The sequence below is a fragment of the Mobula hypostoma genome, chromosome 4 (assembly GCF_963921235.1).
Source record: "Mobula hypostoma chromosome 4, sMobHyp1.1, whole genome shotgun sequence".
In the NCBI taxonomy this organism is placed as follows: domain Eukaryota; kingdom Metazoa; phylum Chordata; class Chondrichthyes; order Myliobatiformes; family Myliobatidae; genus Mobula; species Mobula hypostoma.
Window position 1 is genome coordinate 53,124,528 of NC_086100.1, and position 19,743 is coordinate 53,144,270.

Consider the following 19,743-nt stretch of genomic DNA (forward strand, 5'->3'; position numbering starts at 1 on the left):
TACTGCGAACTGAACTACTAAACTGGACTGAACTTTGAGTCACTTTGAAATTTGGTCATTTACCCCTAGACAACGATAGAGCTTGATTGATGCTGTTATCTTAATTCTGTGCACATGTGTGGTTATCATTGCTGAACTGTTGCATTTATTATCCTTTTGATTACTGTGTTGCTTATTTCTTTAATAAAACTTTCTTAGTTCAAGTACTCCAGACTCCAACTGAGTGATCCATTTCTGCTGGTTTGGCAACCCAGTTACGGGGTACGTAACAGTACATTGAATAGATTAAAAATCATACAAAGAACAGAAACACCGTATATTAAAAAAAGTGAGGTAGTGTCCAAGGATTCAATGCCCATTTAGGAATCGGATGGCAGAGGGGAAGAAGCTGTTCCTGAATCGCTGAGCGTGTGCCTTCAGGCTTCTGTACCTCCTACCTGATGGTAACAGTGAGAAAAGGGCATGCCCTGGTTGTTGGAGGTCCTTAATAAAGGATGCTGCCTTTCTGTGCCACCGCTCCCTGAAGATGTCCTGAGTACTTTGTAAGCTAGTACCCAAGATAGAATTAACTAGATTTACAACCCTCTGCAGCTTTTTTCGGTCCTGTACTGTAGCCCCCCCCCCCCCGCACCATATCAGACAGCAATGCAGCCTGTCAGAATGCTCTCGAAGGTACATCCATAGAAGTTTTTGAGTGTATTTGTTGACATGCCAAATCTCTTCAAACTCCGAATGAAGTATAGCCACTGTATTGCCTTCTTTATACTGCATCGATATGTTGGGACCAGGTTAGATCCTCAGAGATCTTGACACTCAGGAACTTGAATTTGCTCACTCTCTCCACATCTGATCCCTCTATGAGGATTGGTATGAGTTCCGTCGTCTTACCCTTCCTGAATTCCACAATCAGCTCTTTCATCTTACTGACATTGAGTGCCAGGTTGTTGCTGCGGCACCGCTCCACTAGTTGGCATTTCTCACTCCTGTACGCCCTCTTGTCACCACCTGAGATTCTACCAACAAATTTTCGTCAGCAAATTTATATATGGTATTTCAGCTATGCCTAGCCACACAGTCAAGTGTATATAGAGAGTAGAACAGTGGGTTAAGCACATACCCCTGAGGTGTGCCAGTGTTGATCGTCAGCGAGGAGGATATGTTATCACCAATCCACACAGATTGTGGTCTTCCAGTTGGGAAGTCGAGGATCCAATTGCAGAGGGAGGTACAGAGGCCCAGGTTCTGCAACTTCTCAATTAGGATTGTGGGAATGATGGTATTAAATGCTGAGCTATAGTTGATGAACAGCATCCTGACATAGGTGTTTGTGTTGTCCAGGTGGTCTAAAGCCATGTGAAGAGCCATTGAGATTGCGTCTGTCGTTGACCTATTGTGGCGATAGGCAAACTGCAATGGGTCCAGGTCCTTGCTGAGACAGGAGTTCAGTCTAGTCATGACCATATAAAGGATGTAATAAATTGAGCAGAAGCTTTATGGAGTCATGAAAAGAAAATCATGTTTTACTTAATCTGATGGAGTCTTTCAAGGATGAAACTAGTGGAATAGGTAATGGAGAACCAGACGATGTGATGCATTAATTTCCAGAAAGCTTTTGTAAGGTCCTACACAGGACACTGAAAGACCAGAATGGCCTATTCCATGCTGTATCTCAATAAATGAAAAAACTATCATTATTGGTTCTAATTGTTGCATGAATACCATGAGAAGAAACTGAGTAGACAAGGACTATATTTTGAGTTAAAAAGGATGAAAGGCAATCTCATTAAAACTGACCAAATTCTTAAAGGTCTCAATGGACAAAATGCTGAAAGGATGTTTCCCCTGAGTGAGATATCAAAAAACTTGGAATGCATTTTGAAATAAAAAGGGGCACACCATCAGAGAATGGGATAGGAAAAAATTTCTTAACAGAGTAGGGAACATTTGGAACTTAACAATTAGTAGGGAGTTAAGTACATAGGGATTGGATAATTATGTCTGCGGGCAGGAACACGCACGAACAAATTGGGATATAAACACCTACAATGGTTGGTATATAGGCTCGTATACAACATTTTGGACCAGTGGAAATGGTCCAGAAGGGTTGTATGGAAACTATTATTACCATTTTTCTTAACAACTAATTTCATTACTTAGCCTAATAGGTTAGATTTACCACAGTACATAATTACCTATTTAAATGTTTATTTTCCTTTTATATCATCTCAATGTGTACTTAAGAATGTATAAATAATTGTAGTTTTATACATATAAAAAAATGGAAAAGGTTATATGTGTGAAAAAAGTACATGATAATTGTGAATTCCTTATCCAAATAAAAATTAAATTTAAAAAAAAACAATTAGTAGGGAGTAATGTATTTTGTTGCTAGTGTTTGGATGTTCATAAGACATTCAAATGTATTTAAATTGATCAACGATTTTGACAGTTGGTAAACCAGAGGTTTGAATTAGTTATTACAACCAGAAATCTAAATAGATCAAAGCCAGCATTGTGGACCAAGCTGCTGCACAGATGTCTGCTCAGAAGCAGAAAATGCAAGGATTAAAAGCAAATGGCAGCTGTGTCATGTTACCAAATTTTTCACAGCTATTTTCCTACAAATGGTGTGAGTGATGGAAGTCAATCCTGTGGAAATTTTACTTTACGTTTTGTTTGAATAATGTGTAAAGTACAGCAATATTTTCCAATTTTAGTGAAAAATCTCAAAATGACTGTGGCAATAAATTGCTGGTCAAGACCACTTTGAGACTTATGGTGCCAAAGTAACACTTCTTTTAAATGCTGTTGCAAAGAGATATTCCAGCAAAGCTTATTCTATACCTATATGTATAATTGCATTATTTTTTAATCTATAGCTAATTAAATAGATAGATAGATAACTTAAGATTCTTCATAAGGACCCACTAAAGTTGCAATGCTTTATAATAGAGTATATAAACTGGCTGCTTACCTTAGTTGTTGTGGCTATTTCCAGAGCAGCACTCAGCCTTTCTATTTCCTCCTGAGCTGCTTCTTTTTCTTCACTAACTTCATTCAGCTGCTGTCTGAGATGAATAATTTCCCTCTGTACTTTCTTTACTTCTTGAATATGTTCTTCCTGCATTGCAGATAGCTGGTCCACTGCAACAATGATGAAATGAAGATAGTAATGTACTTAGAATCTTTGTGTTCATTTTTAAATTGCCATCCTGTTAATAGTTACGTGGACAAAAATTCATCAGCCAATTTTTTACTGACACAGGGTAGCTGAGACTTGTTATCTGTATGATTCACAGCCATTGTAGTTCATCAGGAATATAATGCAGAATAATGTTTTGATTGGTTCCAACAAATTACCAAAATGGGAGAACTTGTTTTCTGAATTATGAAACATCTGAATGAATGATTGAACTTTGTGAATAACATTTGCTTTGTTAATTTATATTACTAAATGAAAGATGAAGGACACCCCTAAAATGCAAAGAAATTCATTAAATTTGTCATAATTGCCCTATAGGGCACCATAGGAATCGATGGAATATCACCAAATACTGTGCAATTGTCATCACCACTCAAAATAAGACATTAGCAGCTACATCGTTAGAAAACAAATCAACAAACTGAATATAGTGACTATCAGAGCTTTTGGAATTCTAAATGCTTTGATGGCACTTTTTTTCCAATATTTAGGTATTGAGAAAAATACTATAGAAAAGTGAGAATAGCAGTAAGCCATTTAGCCACTACAGCTTATTTTGCCATTCAGTAAATTCATGAATTAACACATTCACACTTTCCCTCATCTCTAACAATGCAAACCTTTAACAAAATTTAAAGTCAATAATTGATTTTGTTATCAACTACCACTTGCAGAAGAGAGTTCAAAACTTTGAGAAGTGTTTCTTAACTTCACTTATGAAAGATAGATCTTTAAATTTTAAACCTCTAGTCCAGACACCTCCGCTATCGGAAACAGTTTCCTTTTATCAATGCCTTCACTTATTTCTATTATCTTGAAAACATTAATAAATCACCCAGTAACTTCAGTATTGCAATGAAAACACTGGATATTTATGTAATTTCTCCTTGCGGGGGTCGCAGGAGGATGTGTAAGGAAAATAGATCAGAGAAAGCAAAGATACTTCTGAGATTCTAAATGCTGTATGAATTAATTACACCTTATAAATAAAATTTACATAAGATATAATAAGAGATAGAAACGGGAGTAATCCTCTCAAAACTGTTTACTATTTAAAATCGTCGCTGACTCTATACCTGAGGAACACTCTTTTGACCAATTCCTCTATCTGTAGTTCCCTCTACATCCATAGATCTATCTCAGCTTTAAATGTTATCATAGCTGAGTATCCACAGTCCTTAAAAGCAGAGAATTACAAAATCACACAACCCCCTAAGTAAAGATATGCTCATTCAGTTATCAATGATTGTTCCTTTATTGAAACTATGCCATGTGGTCATAGAATCTCTAGCTTGAAGAATTAGCCTCTTCGTTCTTATCAAACCCTCTCAGAATTTTGGTTGCCACCTCTGAGTTTAGACCATACTTAATCAATCTTCTTCACAGGTACCTTTGCTGCATTAACTCCAGTGATTCCAGGAATAATAAAATAAAACAGAGTATCACCAAAACTTGGCACCAACTCAGCACACTTTTCCATTTTTGTACTCCAATTCCTTTCCAACAAAGGTCAGCATACCAGTTACTTTTCAAATTCTTACAGTACCCATAAAATTAGTTTATGCATCTGATGAACCAGCTTCTGAACCCCAACATTTACTAGTTCGTATCGTTTAAGCATTTTGTTTTATACATCATTGCTGTGAAAAAGCCAAACCTCACACTCCACAGATCTTACATCCATTTAATTAACTTGTCTGTATCACTTTGTAGACTCTGTATCTCTTTCCCAGTTCAAAGAGGCTGTTGCTAATACGTGGAGCAAATGGAAACTAAAGGTCACTGCTTCATGGTATGCCATGGGAACCAAGATCAGGAAAATTCTTTACTAAGAGGAACCTGTGGAATTCTCTAAACAGAATGCAGCAGTCATATATGTGTAAGGGGGTTTCGACTTTTATGTTACCGCGGAGGCTAATTAAAATGGCGTCTTTGTTATGTTAATCTGGGGAATGTGGCTTTGTTGTGTTAAACGTTGAGAAAGTTTGCGCTAGCAGCTTGTTTTACTTTAAAGTGTGATAAGAGAGTGCTATTAACCAATTGGGATAGTTGTTATGGTTTTGGTGTATTTGAAGATACTGTATGCGCAGGGGTTTGGGGCAGAAGGCGGGAGAGTGAGACAGAGGATGGACCAGGTGCTGTGAATCCGCTAACGGGGTCGGACCCCGAGCGGGACGTTCGGCGAGGAGACGGAGACGGACTCGTATGAAGCGTCTGGTCGACCACCGTTGTTGGTCCCAGGTGGCCAGTCGAGGTGGTCCGAGGGGGTCGCAGGGTGAAGAAGGTCGTCCTTGAGCTCCAACGGTTTTTGTGCATGAAGAGATTGAATTTTGATAAGTGTGGCGCCTTTTATTTTCCTTTTATATTTTATTCTCTTTTAATTATATAGTTCCAGTAATATCTATAAACTGTAAATCATTTAATTGCATCTGCTGTATTGTCTGTTATTTGGGCGGGGTGGGGTACCTCACACAGCATCCACACAAACGAATTTCCCAGTTTGCCGGGGCCGAGGCTGTTTCCCTAGATGACAGCGAGCCGAGCGACCCTGAGGGTGGCCGGGGGGGGGCTACATATGTCATTAGCTATATTTAATAAGGAGGTAGAAATATTTCTTGATGTTAAAATGATAAAAGAATATGAGAGAAAGTAGAAAAACACTACTGAAGTGGCTGGTCAATCATGATCAGGTTGAATGGTGAAGCACGGTTAATTGTTCCTGCTTTCTATTTTTTATTTAACACAGCTTATTTAGACTTCCTTTTTGTATGTTATATGCAATTTTGGCTTCCTTACCCATGAAAAGTTGTTCATGGCATGGAAGAATTCCAAAATCAAAAGATTGCTAAACTGATTCCAGGGAAAACTATACGGATGTATGAAGAAAGACTGGTCAGTTAGATCTAAATTGTAAGCAAATAAAAGAACGAGGGATCACATAAAAGCCTACAAAATTCCAAAAAGTCTAAACAGACAAGACGCAGGGAGGATGCTCCTGATAACTGGAGAGTCCAGAATCAATGGCCACAGCCTCAGTAGATGAGATAATCCAACTGGAACTGAATTCAGGAGAAATGTCTTCAAAGGATGATGAACTTGAGGAATTGTTCACCATGTGACAATGGGAGCCAAGACACTAAACATGATCAAGGAGGTACAGTACTATGCAAAAGTTGTAGGCACCCTAGATTTTTTAAATAAATTTTGTTCTAGATGTTTATTTTTTGTTTTCAGCATTAGTGTGTCAGTAGAAAAGAGCAAATTTTAGATTTACAAACATTTGTTCTCCAACAAATTAAATGTTAGAGAATGTTTTGGTATTTTGTTAAAGAAAGTGATTTTATAAAGTAATACAAATTATTGAATAAAAACTTGATTTCTTTGAATGTACATAGCCCAGTGCATGATTAAATAAAGATAGCAAACAGGTGTTAATGAACAATGACATAATGAGTTGAATGAACTGAACTGATTAACTGAAACAGAAACAGGTGTAGAAGGAATCAAACTAGGCCAGCGACAACCAAACTAAAAGGTGAGGGTGTGGCAGATGTGACTATTTAATTTTTAAATCATCAATTCTTACACCATGGCAAGAGGGAACATATCAACAAGACATAAGGTGATCATCCTGCAACAGCAAGATCTCTGCCAAGCAAAAAATTTCATGGCAGACAGGAGTTTCAAGATGTGCTATCCAAGCTCTTCAGAACAAACACAAAGAAACAAGCAAGGTTGAGGACCACAAACCACAGTGGTTGGCCATGGAGACAGAGTGCAGCAGATGAGATACATCAAAATGACATTCCTTCTAAATCCGAAGAAGTACAATCACCTCTGAATACACAGAAACCACTGGGACCCAGATATACTCCTCTATAGTGCAGAGAAGTCTTGTCACAAGTGGCCTTGGTAGAAGAGTTGCTACCAAAAAACCATTCCTCTAAGTGGAAACAAAGCTAAGAGAGCTAGGATCTTTATGTCCTCGTTGTCCACGGGAATGGAGGATTGGAGGGAGGCGAATGTTGTCCCCTTGTTCAAAAAAGGTAGCAGGGATAGTCCGGGTAATTATAGAGCAGTGAGCTTTACGTCTGTGGTGGGAAAGCTGTTGGAAAAGATTCTTAGAAATAGGATCTACGTGCATTTAGAAAAACATGGTCTGATCAGGGACAGTCAGCACGGCTTTGTGAAGGGCAGATTGTGTCTAACAAGCCTGATAGAGTTCTTTGAGGAGGTGACCAGGCATATAGATGAGGGTAGTGCAGTGGATGTGATCTATATGGATTTCAGTAAGGCATTTGACAAGGTTCCACACAGTAGGCTTATTCAGAAAGTTAGAAGGCATGGGATCCAGGGAAGTTTGGCCAGGTGGATTCAGAATTGGCTTGCCTGCAGAAGACAGAGGGTGGTGGTGGAGGGAGTACATTCAGATAGGAGGATTGTGACTAGTGGTGTCCCAAAAGGATCTGTTCTGGGACCTCTACTTTTCATGATTTTTATTAACAACCTGGATGTGGGGGTAGAAGGGTGGGTTTGCAAGTTTGCAGATGACACAAAGGTTGGTTGTAGATAATGTACAGGATTGTCAAAGATTGCAGAGAGACATTGATAGGATGCAGAAGTGGGCTGAGAAGTGGCAGATGGAGTTCAACCCGGAGAAGTGTGAGATGGTACACTTTGGAAGGACAAACTCCAAGGCAGAGTACAAAGTAAATGGCAGGATACTTGGTAGGGTGGAGGAGCAGAGGGATCTTGGGGTACATGTCCACCGTTCCCTGAAAGTTGCCTCACAGGTGGATAGGGTAGTTAAGAAAGCTTATGGGGTGTTAGCTTTCATAAGTCGAGGGATAGAGTTTAAGAGTCGCAATGTAATGATGCAGCTCTATAAAACTCTGGTTAGGCCACACTTGGAGTACTGTGTCCAGTTCTGGTCGCCTCACTATAGGAAGGATGTGGAAGCATTGAAAAGGGTACAGAGGAGATTTCCCAGGATGCTGCCTGGTTTAGAGAGTATGCATTATGATCAGAGATTAAGGGAGCTAGGATTTACTCTTCAGAGAGAAGGAGGATGAGAGGAGACATGATAGAGGTGTACAAGATATTAAGAGGAATAGATAGAGTGGATAGCCAGCGCCTCTTCCCCAGGGCACCACTGCTCAATACAAGAGGACATGGCTTTAAGGTAAGGGGTGGGAAGTTCAAAGGGGATATTAGAGGAAGGTTTTTTACTCAGAGAGTGGTTGGTGCATGGAATGCACTGCCTGAGTCAGTGGTGGAGGCAGATACACTAGTGAAGTTTAAGAGACTACTAGACAGGTATATGGAGGAATTTAAGGTGAGGGGTTATATGGGAGGCAGGGTTTGAGGGTCGGCACAGCACTGTGGGCCGAAGGGCCTGTACTGTGCTGTATTATTCCATAATCTATAAGGTGCCTACACACAGAAACACAAGGACTGTGGTGCTGAACATTGGCAGCAAGTGTCCTGGATCGACAAGTCAAAATTTGAAATTTTTGGTTTAAATGGGAGACAGTTTGACCATAGAAGAGCTGGAGAGTGCTACGTGGATGAGTGTCTGCAGCCAACAGTGAAACATGGTGAAGATACACTGCAGGTCTGGGGCTGCATTTCTATAAATGGACCATTAGACCATAAGACGTATGAGCAAAATTAGGCCATTTGGCCCATTGAGTCTGCTCCACCATTCAATCATAGCTGATCCTTTTTTTTCCTCATTTCCTGGACTTCTCCCTGTAACCTTTGATGCCATGTTCAGTCAAGAACTTATCAATCTCTGTCTTAAACACACCCAATGACCTGGCAACCACAGCTGCACATGGCAACAAATTCCACAAATTCACCACCCTCTGGCGAAAGAATGTCTCTGTATCTCTGTTTTGAATAGATGCCCCTCTATCCTGAGGCTGTGCCCTCTTGTCCTAGACTCTCCCACTATGGGGAACTCTTTTCCGCATTTATTCTATCTAGACCTTTCAACATTTTCAAGGTTTCAATGAGATTCCACCCCCATCCTTCTAAATTCCAGCCAGTACAGACCCAGAGCCATCAAACGTTCCTCGTATGATAACCCTTTCATTCTGGAATCATCCTTGTGAACCTCCTCTGGACCCTCTCCAATGCCAGCACATGTTCTCTAAGATGAGGGGCCCAAAACTGTACACAATATTCAAGGTGAGGTCTCACCAGTGCCTTATAAAGCTTCAGCATCACATCCTTGCTCATGTATTCTAGACCAGGGGTCCCCAACCTTTTTTGCACAGTGGACCGGTTTAATATTGACAATATTCTTGTGGACCAGCCGACCGGAGGTGGGGGGGGGGGGTGCGGGTGGTGGGTGTTTAACACGACTGGAATGTAGGTGATAAGTCAACTATAAGTCATTTATAAGTGGCTAATACACTCAATTTCGTTTCTAAAGGGGTTTAGCTAACGAATTTAATATTAAACACAGCGCATATTTTCCTCGCATGAGTGTAGTGATAAATCAATTATAACAGTGGTCCCAAACCTCCGGGCTGCGAAGCATGCAGCGGTGGCCGGAACGCACCCAGTGCATCTTTAACAAAAAAGCCGAAATAAACAAGTTAATTAATTAGGTGCTGCCCAGCACATAAATGTTGGCCCAGATCAGAGGCGACGCAATCGGCAATCACCTCTGATCTGTGCCGACATTTACATGCCGGGCGGCACCTAATTAATTAGCATGTTCATTTTGGCTTTTTTCTTAAAGATGTGCTGGGTGCGTTCCGGCTACCACTGTATTCTTCGAGGCCCAGAGGCTGAGGACCACTGAATTATAAGTTACTTATAAGTCAATAGCATCATAACATTTTAAGTAACGTTTGGATATTAAACACAAAGTGCATATTTTCCTCATATGAACATATAAAATCATTGCAACACACCAATATCACTGAATCAGTGGGAGCCCTGGGCTTGTTTCCCTGCAACAACACAGTCCCATCGAGGGGTGATGGGAGACAGCGATACTCAAAAGGGGTTCCTTATGTCCAGTCTATTCCGCAATTTAGTTTTTGTTGCATTCATTGCAGAAAACTCCCCTTCGCAGAGATATGTTAAAAATGGAAGCAATGTTTTCAGTGCTTTCATGGGTATCTCAGGATATTCAGCCTTGACTTTGTTCCAGAATGTTGGCAGAGATGTTATGTCAAACATACTTTTCAGCCCACCGTCATTTGCAAGTTCGAGGAGTTGATCTTTTTCCCGCACTGACATGGAAGATTCAATGGAAACATTCACAAATGGGTCACGGACCCATTCCTTTGCACGTCTTGGGTCACTGATGACCTCGCGTGCGTAATGACCTCAACAGTTCAACAGTGGGCATAACAGGGAATGAGGAAAGGTGCAGCTGACTCATATCGCCAAATCCTATCATTTCCTCGCGGCCCAGTAGCACAGGCTTGGCGGCCCGGTATTTGGGGACCACTGTTCTTGACCTCTTGAAATGAATGCTAACATTGCACTTGCCTTTCTCACCACCAACTCAATCTGTAAGTTAACCTTTAGGGTGTTCTGCACAAGGACTCCCAAGTCCCTCTACATCTCAGATTCTTGGATTTTCTCCCTATTTAGAAAATGGGCTGCACATTTATTTCTACTACCAAAGTGCATGACAATGCATTTTCCAATATTATAATTCATTTGCCACTTCCTTGCCCATTTTCATAATCTGTCCAAGTCCTTCTGCATCCTGCCTGTTTCTTCAACACTACCTGCCCTGCACCAATCATCGTATCATCTGCAAACCTGGCAACAAAACCATCTATTTCATCATCTAAATCATTTATATACAGCATAAAAAGAAGTGGTCCCAACACTGACCCCTGCAGAACACCACTAGTCATTGGCAACGAACCAGACAAGGATCCTTTTATTCCCACTCACTGCCTTCTTCCAATCAGCCAATACTGTAACCATGTTAGTAACTTCTCTGTAATACCATGGGCTCTTAACTTGGTAAGCAGCCTCATGTGTGGCACCTTGACAAAGGCCTTCTGAAAGTCCAAATATACAACATCCACAGCATCCCCCTTTATCTATCCTACTTGTAATCTCTTCAAAGAATTCCAACAGGTTTGTCAGGCAGGATTTTCCCTTAAGGAAACCATGCTGACTTTGTCCTATCTTGTCCTGTGTCACCAAGTACTCCATCACCTCATCCTTAACAATTGAATCTAACATCTTCCCAACCACTGAGGTCAAGGAAACTGGTCTATAATTTCTTTTCTGCTCTTTTCCTCCTTTCTTAAAAGAGTGGAGTGACATTTGCAATTTTCCAGTCCTCTGGCACCATGCTAGAATCCAATTTTTGAAAGATCATTGCTAATGCCATCACAATTTCTAATGCTACCTCTTTCAGAACCCTGGAGTGCAATTCCTCTGGTCCAGGTGACTTATGTACCTTTCGGTCTTTCAGCTTTTTGAGCACCTTCTCTCTTGTAACAGTAACTGCACCTCCTTCTCTTCCTTCACACAATAAAACATCTGGCACACTGCTAGTGTCTTCCACAGCAAAAACTGATGCAAAATACTCACTCAGTTCATCTGCCATCTCCTTGTCCCCTGTTGTTATTTCTCCTGCCTCATTTTCCAGCAGTCCTATATCCATTCTCATTTCTCTTATTTTTTACATACTTGAAAAACCTTTTACTATCCACTTTGATATTATTTGCTAGCTTGCTTTCATAGTTCATGTTTTCCCTTCTAATAATTCTTTTACTTTCTCTCTGTAGGTTTTTAAATACACATGTCCTGCACCTTCCTCATTTTTCCCAGAAATTGAATTGAACTGAACTGACTTTATTACTTATATCCTTCATATACGAGGAGTAAAATTCTTTATGTCACGTCTCTGTTCAAATGTGCAATGTGCAATTATAGCAATGTATAATAAATATTATGTACAACAGGAATGTCAATATAACATAGAAATACAATTGTGTCAATATGAATTAAGCAGTCTGATGGCCTGGTGGAAGAAGCTGTTCCAGAGCCTGTTGGTCCTGGCTTTTATGCTGCGATACCATTTCCCGGATGGTAGCAGCTGAAACAGTTTGTGGTTGGGGTGACTTGGGTCTCCAACGATCCTTCGGGACCCTTTTACACACCTGTCTTTGTAAGCGTCCTGAATAGTGGGAAGTTCACATTTAGAGATGCGCTGGGATATCCGCACTACTTTCTGCAGGGTCCTGCGATTGAGAGAAATACAGATCCCATACCAGGCAGTGTTGTAACCAGTCAGGATGCTCTCAATCGTTCCCCTATAGAAAGTTCTTAGAATTTGGGGGGCCATACCAAACTTTTTCAACTGTCTGAGGTGAAAGAGGCACTATTGTGCCTTTTTCCCCACACATCTGGTATGTACAGACCACATGAGATCCTCAGTGATGTGTATACCGAGTAACTTAAAGCTGTTCACCCCCTCAACCCCAGATCAATTGATGTCTACAGGGGTTAGCCTGTCTCCAATCCTCCTGTAGTCCACAACCAGCTCCTTTGTTTTTGTGCCATTGAGGGAGAGGTTGTTTTCTTGACATCACTGTGTCAGGGTGATGACTTCCTGTCTGTAGGCCGCCTCATTATTATTTGAGATTAGGCCAATCAGTGTAGTGTTGTCAGCAAATTTAATTAGCAGATTGGAGATGTGGATGGCGACACAGCTCCACCGCACCCATTGCTGCTCTGCTGACATCCCTGCCAGCAGCTCCTTCCAATTTACTTTGGCCAGCTCCTCCCTCATACCACTGTAATTCAGTGCAGCTAAACCCCTAGTAGGCTCAACAACAAACTGCTCTAAAAAGCCACCTCTTAGGCATTCAACAAACTCACTCTCTTGAGATCCATTACCAACCTAATTTTCCCAACCGACCCGTATGTTAAAATCTCCCATGACTATCATAACATAGTTGTGATATGGAGTTGGTGATCTGATCAGAATTAACGAAATCTTCAATGCTGAGAAGTGCAAGCAGATTCTCATACCACACAATACCATCAGGAAGGCACCTGATCGGTTCCAACTTCATTGTGGAGGGAGGAGAAGATGGCAGCGCGCGCGGCCGTTCCGAATGAATATCGTATGTGTAACTAGCGGGCCATGCACAATCTGGATTTGATGGAGACAGCCGTGAGAAGCATGGAGGAACACCTGGAGTAACTTCTGAAATGCCTGCTTCGCTTCCACTGCTACTGTGCGATCGAGAATTTCCGGAGTCAAAGGTCCCAAATTCTCGGCTTTGCCTATTGCCTGTTGCTGGGGCCGGGGTCGAAGCACTCGTCAGAGATGGTGCTCAGTGCTTGGTGTCGGAGAGCTGGTCGGAGGCTCGGAGTTTTCGGACGGACTCAGAGTCGGACTGTAGTTGGATGCTTCCAGTATGCTGCATTGGCAAGTTGGCGGCGCTGAAGGTTCACCGTCTGCGTAAGGTGATGGGATTTTCGAGAGACTTTGAGACTTTTACCGTGCTGTGGTCTGTTCTTAGCAAATTACGGTATTGCTTTGCACTGTTGCAACTATATGTTATAATTATGTGGCTTTTGTTAGTTTTTAAGTCGGTTTGTCATGTGTTTCCATGATATCATTCTGGAAAAACATTGTATCATTTCTTAATGCATGCATTACCAAATGACAATAAGAGAGGATTGTGTGTCCTCATAATCTAATCTAATCTAATTCTGCAGCAAGACAAAGACCCCAAACACACAGCCAAGGTCATAAAGTACTATCTTCAGCAAAAAGAAGAACAAGGAGTTTAACAACAAATTGTATAGCCTCTACAGAGCCCTAATCTCAATATTAACGAGGCTGTCTGGAATTATCTGGAGATAGAAGCAAGCAAGATAGCCAAAGTCTGAAGAAGAACTATGTCAAGTAATCCAAGATGCTTGGAACAACCTACCAGCTGATTTTCTTATAAAACTGCATGGCAGTGTACCTAAGAAAACTAATGAAGTTTTAATTCAAAGGATGATCACACTATTTATTTGATTTAGTTCTTTTCTATACTCAGCACGTTATAGTAAATTTGTTATTTGGAAACTTTTCATTTCATTATTTTTGAAAGCACCTTCACTTTACAGCAAGCTTACGTGCACCTAAGACTTTTGCACAGTACTGTAGATACCACCTGTACCTGATAAAGTGGCCACTAAGTGTATGTTCTTGGTCTTCTGCTACTGTAGCTCATCCACTAAGGTTCAACGTGTCATAAACAAGAGAAAATCTGCAGATGCTGAAAATCAAAGTAATACACACAAAATGCTGGAGGAAACCAGCAGAACAGGCAGCATCTATGGAAAAGAGTAAACAGTTGATGTTTTGAGTCGAGACCCTTCATCAGGACTGTAAGGTTCACTGTGCCGTGTGTTCTGAGATGCTCTTCTGCACACCACTGCTGTAATGTGTGGTTATTTGGGTTACGGTCACCTTCCTGTCAGCTTGAACCGGTCTGGCCATTCTCTTCTGACAAGGCGTTTTCTCCCATAGAACTGCCACTCACTGAACGTTTTTTTTCATGCCATTACGTGCTACTCTTGACACTATTGTGTGTGAAAATCCCACAGGATCAGCTGTTTCTGGGATACTCAAACCACCCTGTCTGGCACCAACAATGGTCAAAGTCACTTCGATCACAGTTCTTTCCCCATTCCGATGTTTGGTCTGAGCAAGAGCTTTTCAGTATATCTGTAAACTTTTATGCAATGAGTTGCTGTCACATGATTGGCTGATTAGATATTTGCATTACCAAGCACGTTTACAGGCGTATCTAATAAAGTAACCACTGAATATATACTTCTTCAAGCTAAAAGGATCAAGAGATGTGTAGAGAAGGTTAGAACAGGTTATTGTGGTGGACAATCAGCTATCATGTTGCAGAGTGGAGCAAGCCTGAAGGACTTAAAGACTTATTTCTTCTCCTATTTTTATATAATTCTATAATTTGTTTAAATCAACATCAATTTGCACACTTCAAAAAAAAGTTTGATCATTGTGTTTCTCAGCAGAATCTTACTCAAAATCTTATTTCATTATTTACCTATCTATAGATCCCAAGGAGGAAGAGTACTTAATTACATAATAGTATAATTGTTCATTACCTGAATATTCAGGGTTGAGTTCTTTTGCTGTCTGTATTCGAAATACATTCAACTTCATTGTTTGTATAACACTTTCCAGTCTGCAAACACGACTCACCAAAAATTCATAGCTTTTCCACAGTACATCACCTTCAGTGCCAAAAGCCTTTCTAGTGTGGAGAGGACTGACAGGCTTGCAACCTTCATAACTACCGGTTTTGGGTGTTCCACAGTCTTCAATACCAAATCCCATGCTTTCTAAGTCTTGAATTAAAGCATTTGTTTGCTCCTCAGCTGCAATGATTCGATGCTGAAGCACAGTAAGTGATTCAGGTACTGTGGCACCGATGTGTATTGGAGGTATTGGTGCACGTGACATGTTTAAAACATCAGTAGCCATCTGGAAAATTAAACACATTATGAAACAATTCTGTCTACCTAAGCAAAATTAGGTGCAATCAAACCATTTTGGTTAAGCCATTAATGTCATAAGAAGATGATCATTTACACAGCATTTGTCTGAATCTGCATTGCTCTGGCCACTCTCTTCCTCTTTCACCTGACAAGTTCCCTGGGACTCCTTGCTCTAAGCTCTTCTGGCATTGTCTCTTCTGCCCTCACCCAAAGCTCCCAAGTATTCCCTCTCTCTCCCAACCTCCCCCAGGTTTCAGTCACTCTCTCCCTTGCACTCCCCTCAAGCTCCTCCACACACTTTTGTTATCTCGACAGAATGCTGGAAGAACTCACTGGGTCAAATAAATACAGGCACAAGCAAGAAAAAATCTACAGATGCTGGAAATCCAAGCAACACAGAAAATGCTGGAGGAACTTAGCAGGCCAGGCAGCATCTATGGAAAAGAGTACAGTCGACGTTTTGGGCCGAGACCCTTCAAAAAGACTGGAAAAAAAGATGAGTTAAAATTAGAAGGTGAGGGAGCAGAGGGGGAAACACAATGTGATAGGTGAAACTGAGGGGAGGGGTGAAGTAAAGAATGGGAAGTTGTTGAAAGAGATACAGAGCTGGAGAAGGAAGAATCTATTAGGAGAGGACAGAAGGCAATGGAAGAAAGAAAAGGGGGAGAAGCACCAGAGGGAGGCGATGGGCAAGCAAGGAGATAAGGTCAGAGAGGGAAAAAAGGATGGGGAGTGGCAAGGGGGGGTGGGGGCCATTACCGGAAGTTCGAGAATTTGATGTTCATGCCATCAGGTTGGAGGCTACCAGATGGAATACAAGGTGTTGCTCCTCCAACCTGAGTGTGGCCCTATTGTGACAGTGGATGAGACCATGGCTTGACATGTCGGAATGGGAATGGAAAGTGGAATTAAAATGGGAGAAAAATTAAGCCATTCAGCCCACTGAGACTTCTCCACTATTGGATTACAGTTGATTAAATTTCCCTCTCAATTCCATTCAAGAACCTATTAACCTCTGCTTTAAATATACCCAATGACTTGGCCTCCACAGCAACTGTGGCAAGAAATTCACCACTTTCGAGCTGAAGAAATTTCTCCTAATCTTTGTTATGAGGGGACATTCCTGCACTGAGGCTATATCCTCTGTTCTAGACTCTCCCATTATTGGAAAGATCCTCTCTATGTCCACTTTGTCTGGCATTTTCAATATTTGGTAGATTTCAGTAAGTTTTCCTCTCATTCTTCTAAACTTCAGTGAGTATATGCCCAGAGCAACCAAACACACGTCATACATTAACCCTTTCATTCCCAGGATCATTCTCATAAACTTCCTCTGTACCCTTTCCAATGCCAGCACACCTTTCTTGGCCATGAAGCCCAAAACTATTCCAAATGTGATTTGACCAATGCCTTATAAAACTTCAGCATTATGTCCTTGCTTTTATATTCTTATCTTCTTGAAATGAATGATAATATTGCATTGCTTTCCTCACTATCAACTCAATCTGCACATTACAAGCAGATAAAAGATGTATATCAACATTCGGGTGAGACCCTGATCAGGACTGACAGGGATCTAGAAAGATTAGCAGTATACAGCAGTACATATGGAGATGGGACAAGGGCTGATAGCTGGTAGGTGAAACCAGACTGTGAGGTCAATGATGGGCAGATGGATGCAGCTGGGGGGGGGAGGGTGGAGAAGAAGAATGTGAAGAATAAACAAAGGGTGGATAGGTGAGATTCAATATTCACAATATTGGGTTGTATGCTGTCCAAGCTATGGAAAATTCAAAATTTGAAATTCATACTATTATTACCCAGTAATGTTGTTCATCCAATTTGCATTTGGTCTTTCCTCCTACATTACTGACCATACCACCGATCATGACATTAATCCAGTTTACTGACCAGTTTTTTTAAAAAAAATTCTGTAATCTGAGAATTAAAACCTCATTCTGTTTGCTTTAATCAGTGGTTTTCAAACAAAACCACACAGGGTAAGAATCTTTCAGATACACTATACCCTTTGAGGCTAGATGTGGTATCAGAGAAAACAGCAGTAACAAAACTAACAGTTAAATGTCAGGAAATTTACTTTTTCTTCTATTACCTAGTTTGTTCTACACCATTTCCCAGATAAAATCCACACTGTACTCTCAGTTGAGTGGGGCTGACAAGAAAAATGCTGAGGATATTTCCTCTGACCAAGATGTCTAAAAGAAGGAAATAAGTGATCAGCCATTCAGGACAGCGGTGAAGAAATATAATAGTGAAGACTAGCTTTTAAGTTCAGTACCAGTAAAGACTCTGGAGGCTCAACCGCTGAGAATATTCAAGGTAGATAACAATTCATGTTTAGTTATTACGGGGATCAACAGATATGGGATAAGTGCCGGAAAATGGTCAGTTACAGATCAGCCAACATCCTATTGAATGACAGACCAGGTACGAGGGGGAGATGCCCAACTCCTGCTACGCTCTTTAAGCTGTGCCCGGTACCCAGTATCGCAATAAGCCGCCTTAGTTGTGACACAAACTCCTATTCATTGAGACAGGAAAATACCAACGGCTAAAGTTAATTGAAATCTCAGTTTAACAAGAGTGTGAAACAATCTATTCGATTTGCGCCTCAAGCATCTACAAAATCTTTTTGGATCGTCACACTAAAACATTTGGCGGTACGTGAGCCTGTCGAGTATGTCGAATTCACGTTTTGCAGCAGAATGCTGTGAAAGAGGTGGCCAAGCGTATCCAAGGGCAGATAACTTGCAAGGCCACTGTGCACGATCTCATCGTGTGAATGCCCGCCTATCTCGTTATTCAAAGAGTTTGAGCTGAACTGCATTAGTTCGCTTTGACTGACAAACTGACACGAGGCAACCACCTGCACTCCGCAATTCGCTGGCACAGCCACAGCAGTGTCTACATCTCAGCATATGACAGATCAGTAAATAAGCAATTCCATTTAGTTTAAATCAGCTTGATAACTCGCCTAGTCAAAGACAGCAGCAAACGACCATCAGCAGCTAGGCCCAGCCTGTCGTTACCATGGAGACGCAAACTGCCACTCTCCGCCCCCGAAGCTCTGAGGACGCGCGTGCGCAAACATGGCCGGTTCCAAAGCATGCTGGGGTAATGTACTTTGGTGAGAGTTTTGCCTCCAGTAGCGGTGAGGAGGTTGGTATGGCTTTTAATCAATGGATCAAGGAATTATGATTAAAAGACTGAGCATAATTGTAAAATCTCAGTGACAGGGCAAGAAAGGGGAAAGAAGATGTGAGAGATGAAAATCAGAAGGACAGTAAATGCTGGAAATTTGAAAGTAAAGCAGTAAATGCTGGCTTGCAAGCAGTTGTATGCGTAGGTAGATAAATATCCTAGCCAAATCATAATTGTTTCTGAGCCACCTTCTTGAAGAGGTCACAAAGTCCTGAAGTATGTATTTGATGGTACTGTATACCTTCTTTGTGATTACATCATTGAGCCCCAGAATGGATGCTGCAAGATGTTGACACCGATGAACTTAAATCTGCTCACCCTTTCTGCTGAGGACTGGTATATGTTTCCAAACTTCCCTTCCTGAAGTCCTCAATCAGTTCTTTGGCCTTGCTGGCATTGAAGGCAAGGTTATTGTGACAACACTCAACCAGCTAATCTAGCTCACCCCTTTACACCTCCTGATGGCCATCTGAGATTTTATCAACAACCGTAGACTTCACAGAAAGTGCAGCAAAAAATCTCGAGAATTTTCTTTAAATAGTGTTTATCAAGGACTTTAGCTGTATAAAAATATCTCTGAGTAATAACTATACAATTACCATAGAGATGACACTGCGCTTGTAAGCCATATTGAAAAAGAACATTGTACTCCTTTCTGGGGTAAAGGTTTTCTTGAAACGATGAAGTGAAATAAATACTTCCCTATCTGTTGTGTGAAATCATGTTTGTGGGTTCAGTGAGTGGGGACAGAAGACACTCATGACTCATGAAATAGGTTAACTATTTCT

General features: G+C 41.1%; 1 protein-coding gene across 6 annotated transcripts in view; it reads right to left on the reverse strand.

Moving 5' to 3' along the window:
* Window positions 1-18,804, reverse strand: part of LOC134345318 (coiled-coil domain-containing protein 150-like) — a 153,773-nt gene extending 134,969 nt beyond the window's left edge. For all 6 annotated transcript variants that reach the window (XR_010017655.1, XM_063045791.1, XM_063045792.1 and 3 more), the window contains exons 1-3: window positions 18,729-18,804; window positions 15,341-15,719; window positions 2,975-3,144 (exon numbers count right to left, since the gene is read on the reverse strand). Coding sequence is in view for 5 of the 6 variants with exons in the window: in XM_063045791.1 (XP_062901861.1) it covers window positions 2,975-3,144; window positions 15,341-15,719 (549 nt within the window). In the remaining variant the exon portion in view is untranslated. The remainder of the gene's footprint in view (window positions 1-2,974; window positions 3,145-15,340; window positions 15,720-18,728) is intronic.
* Between the last annotated feature and the right edge of the window lie 939 nt (window positions 18,805-19,743).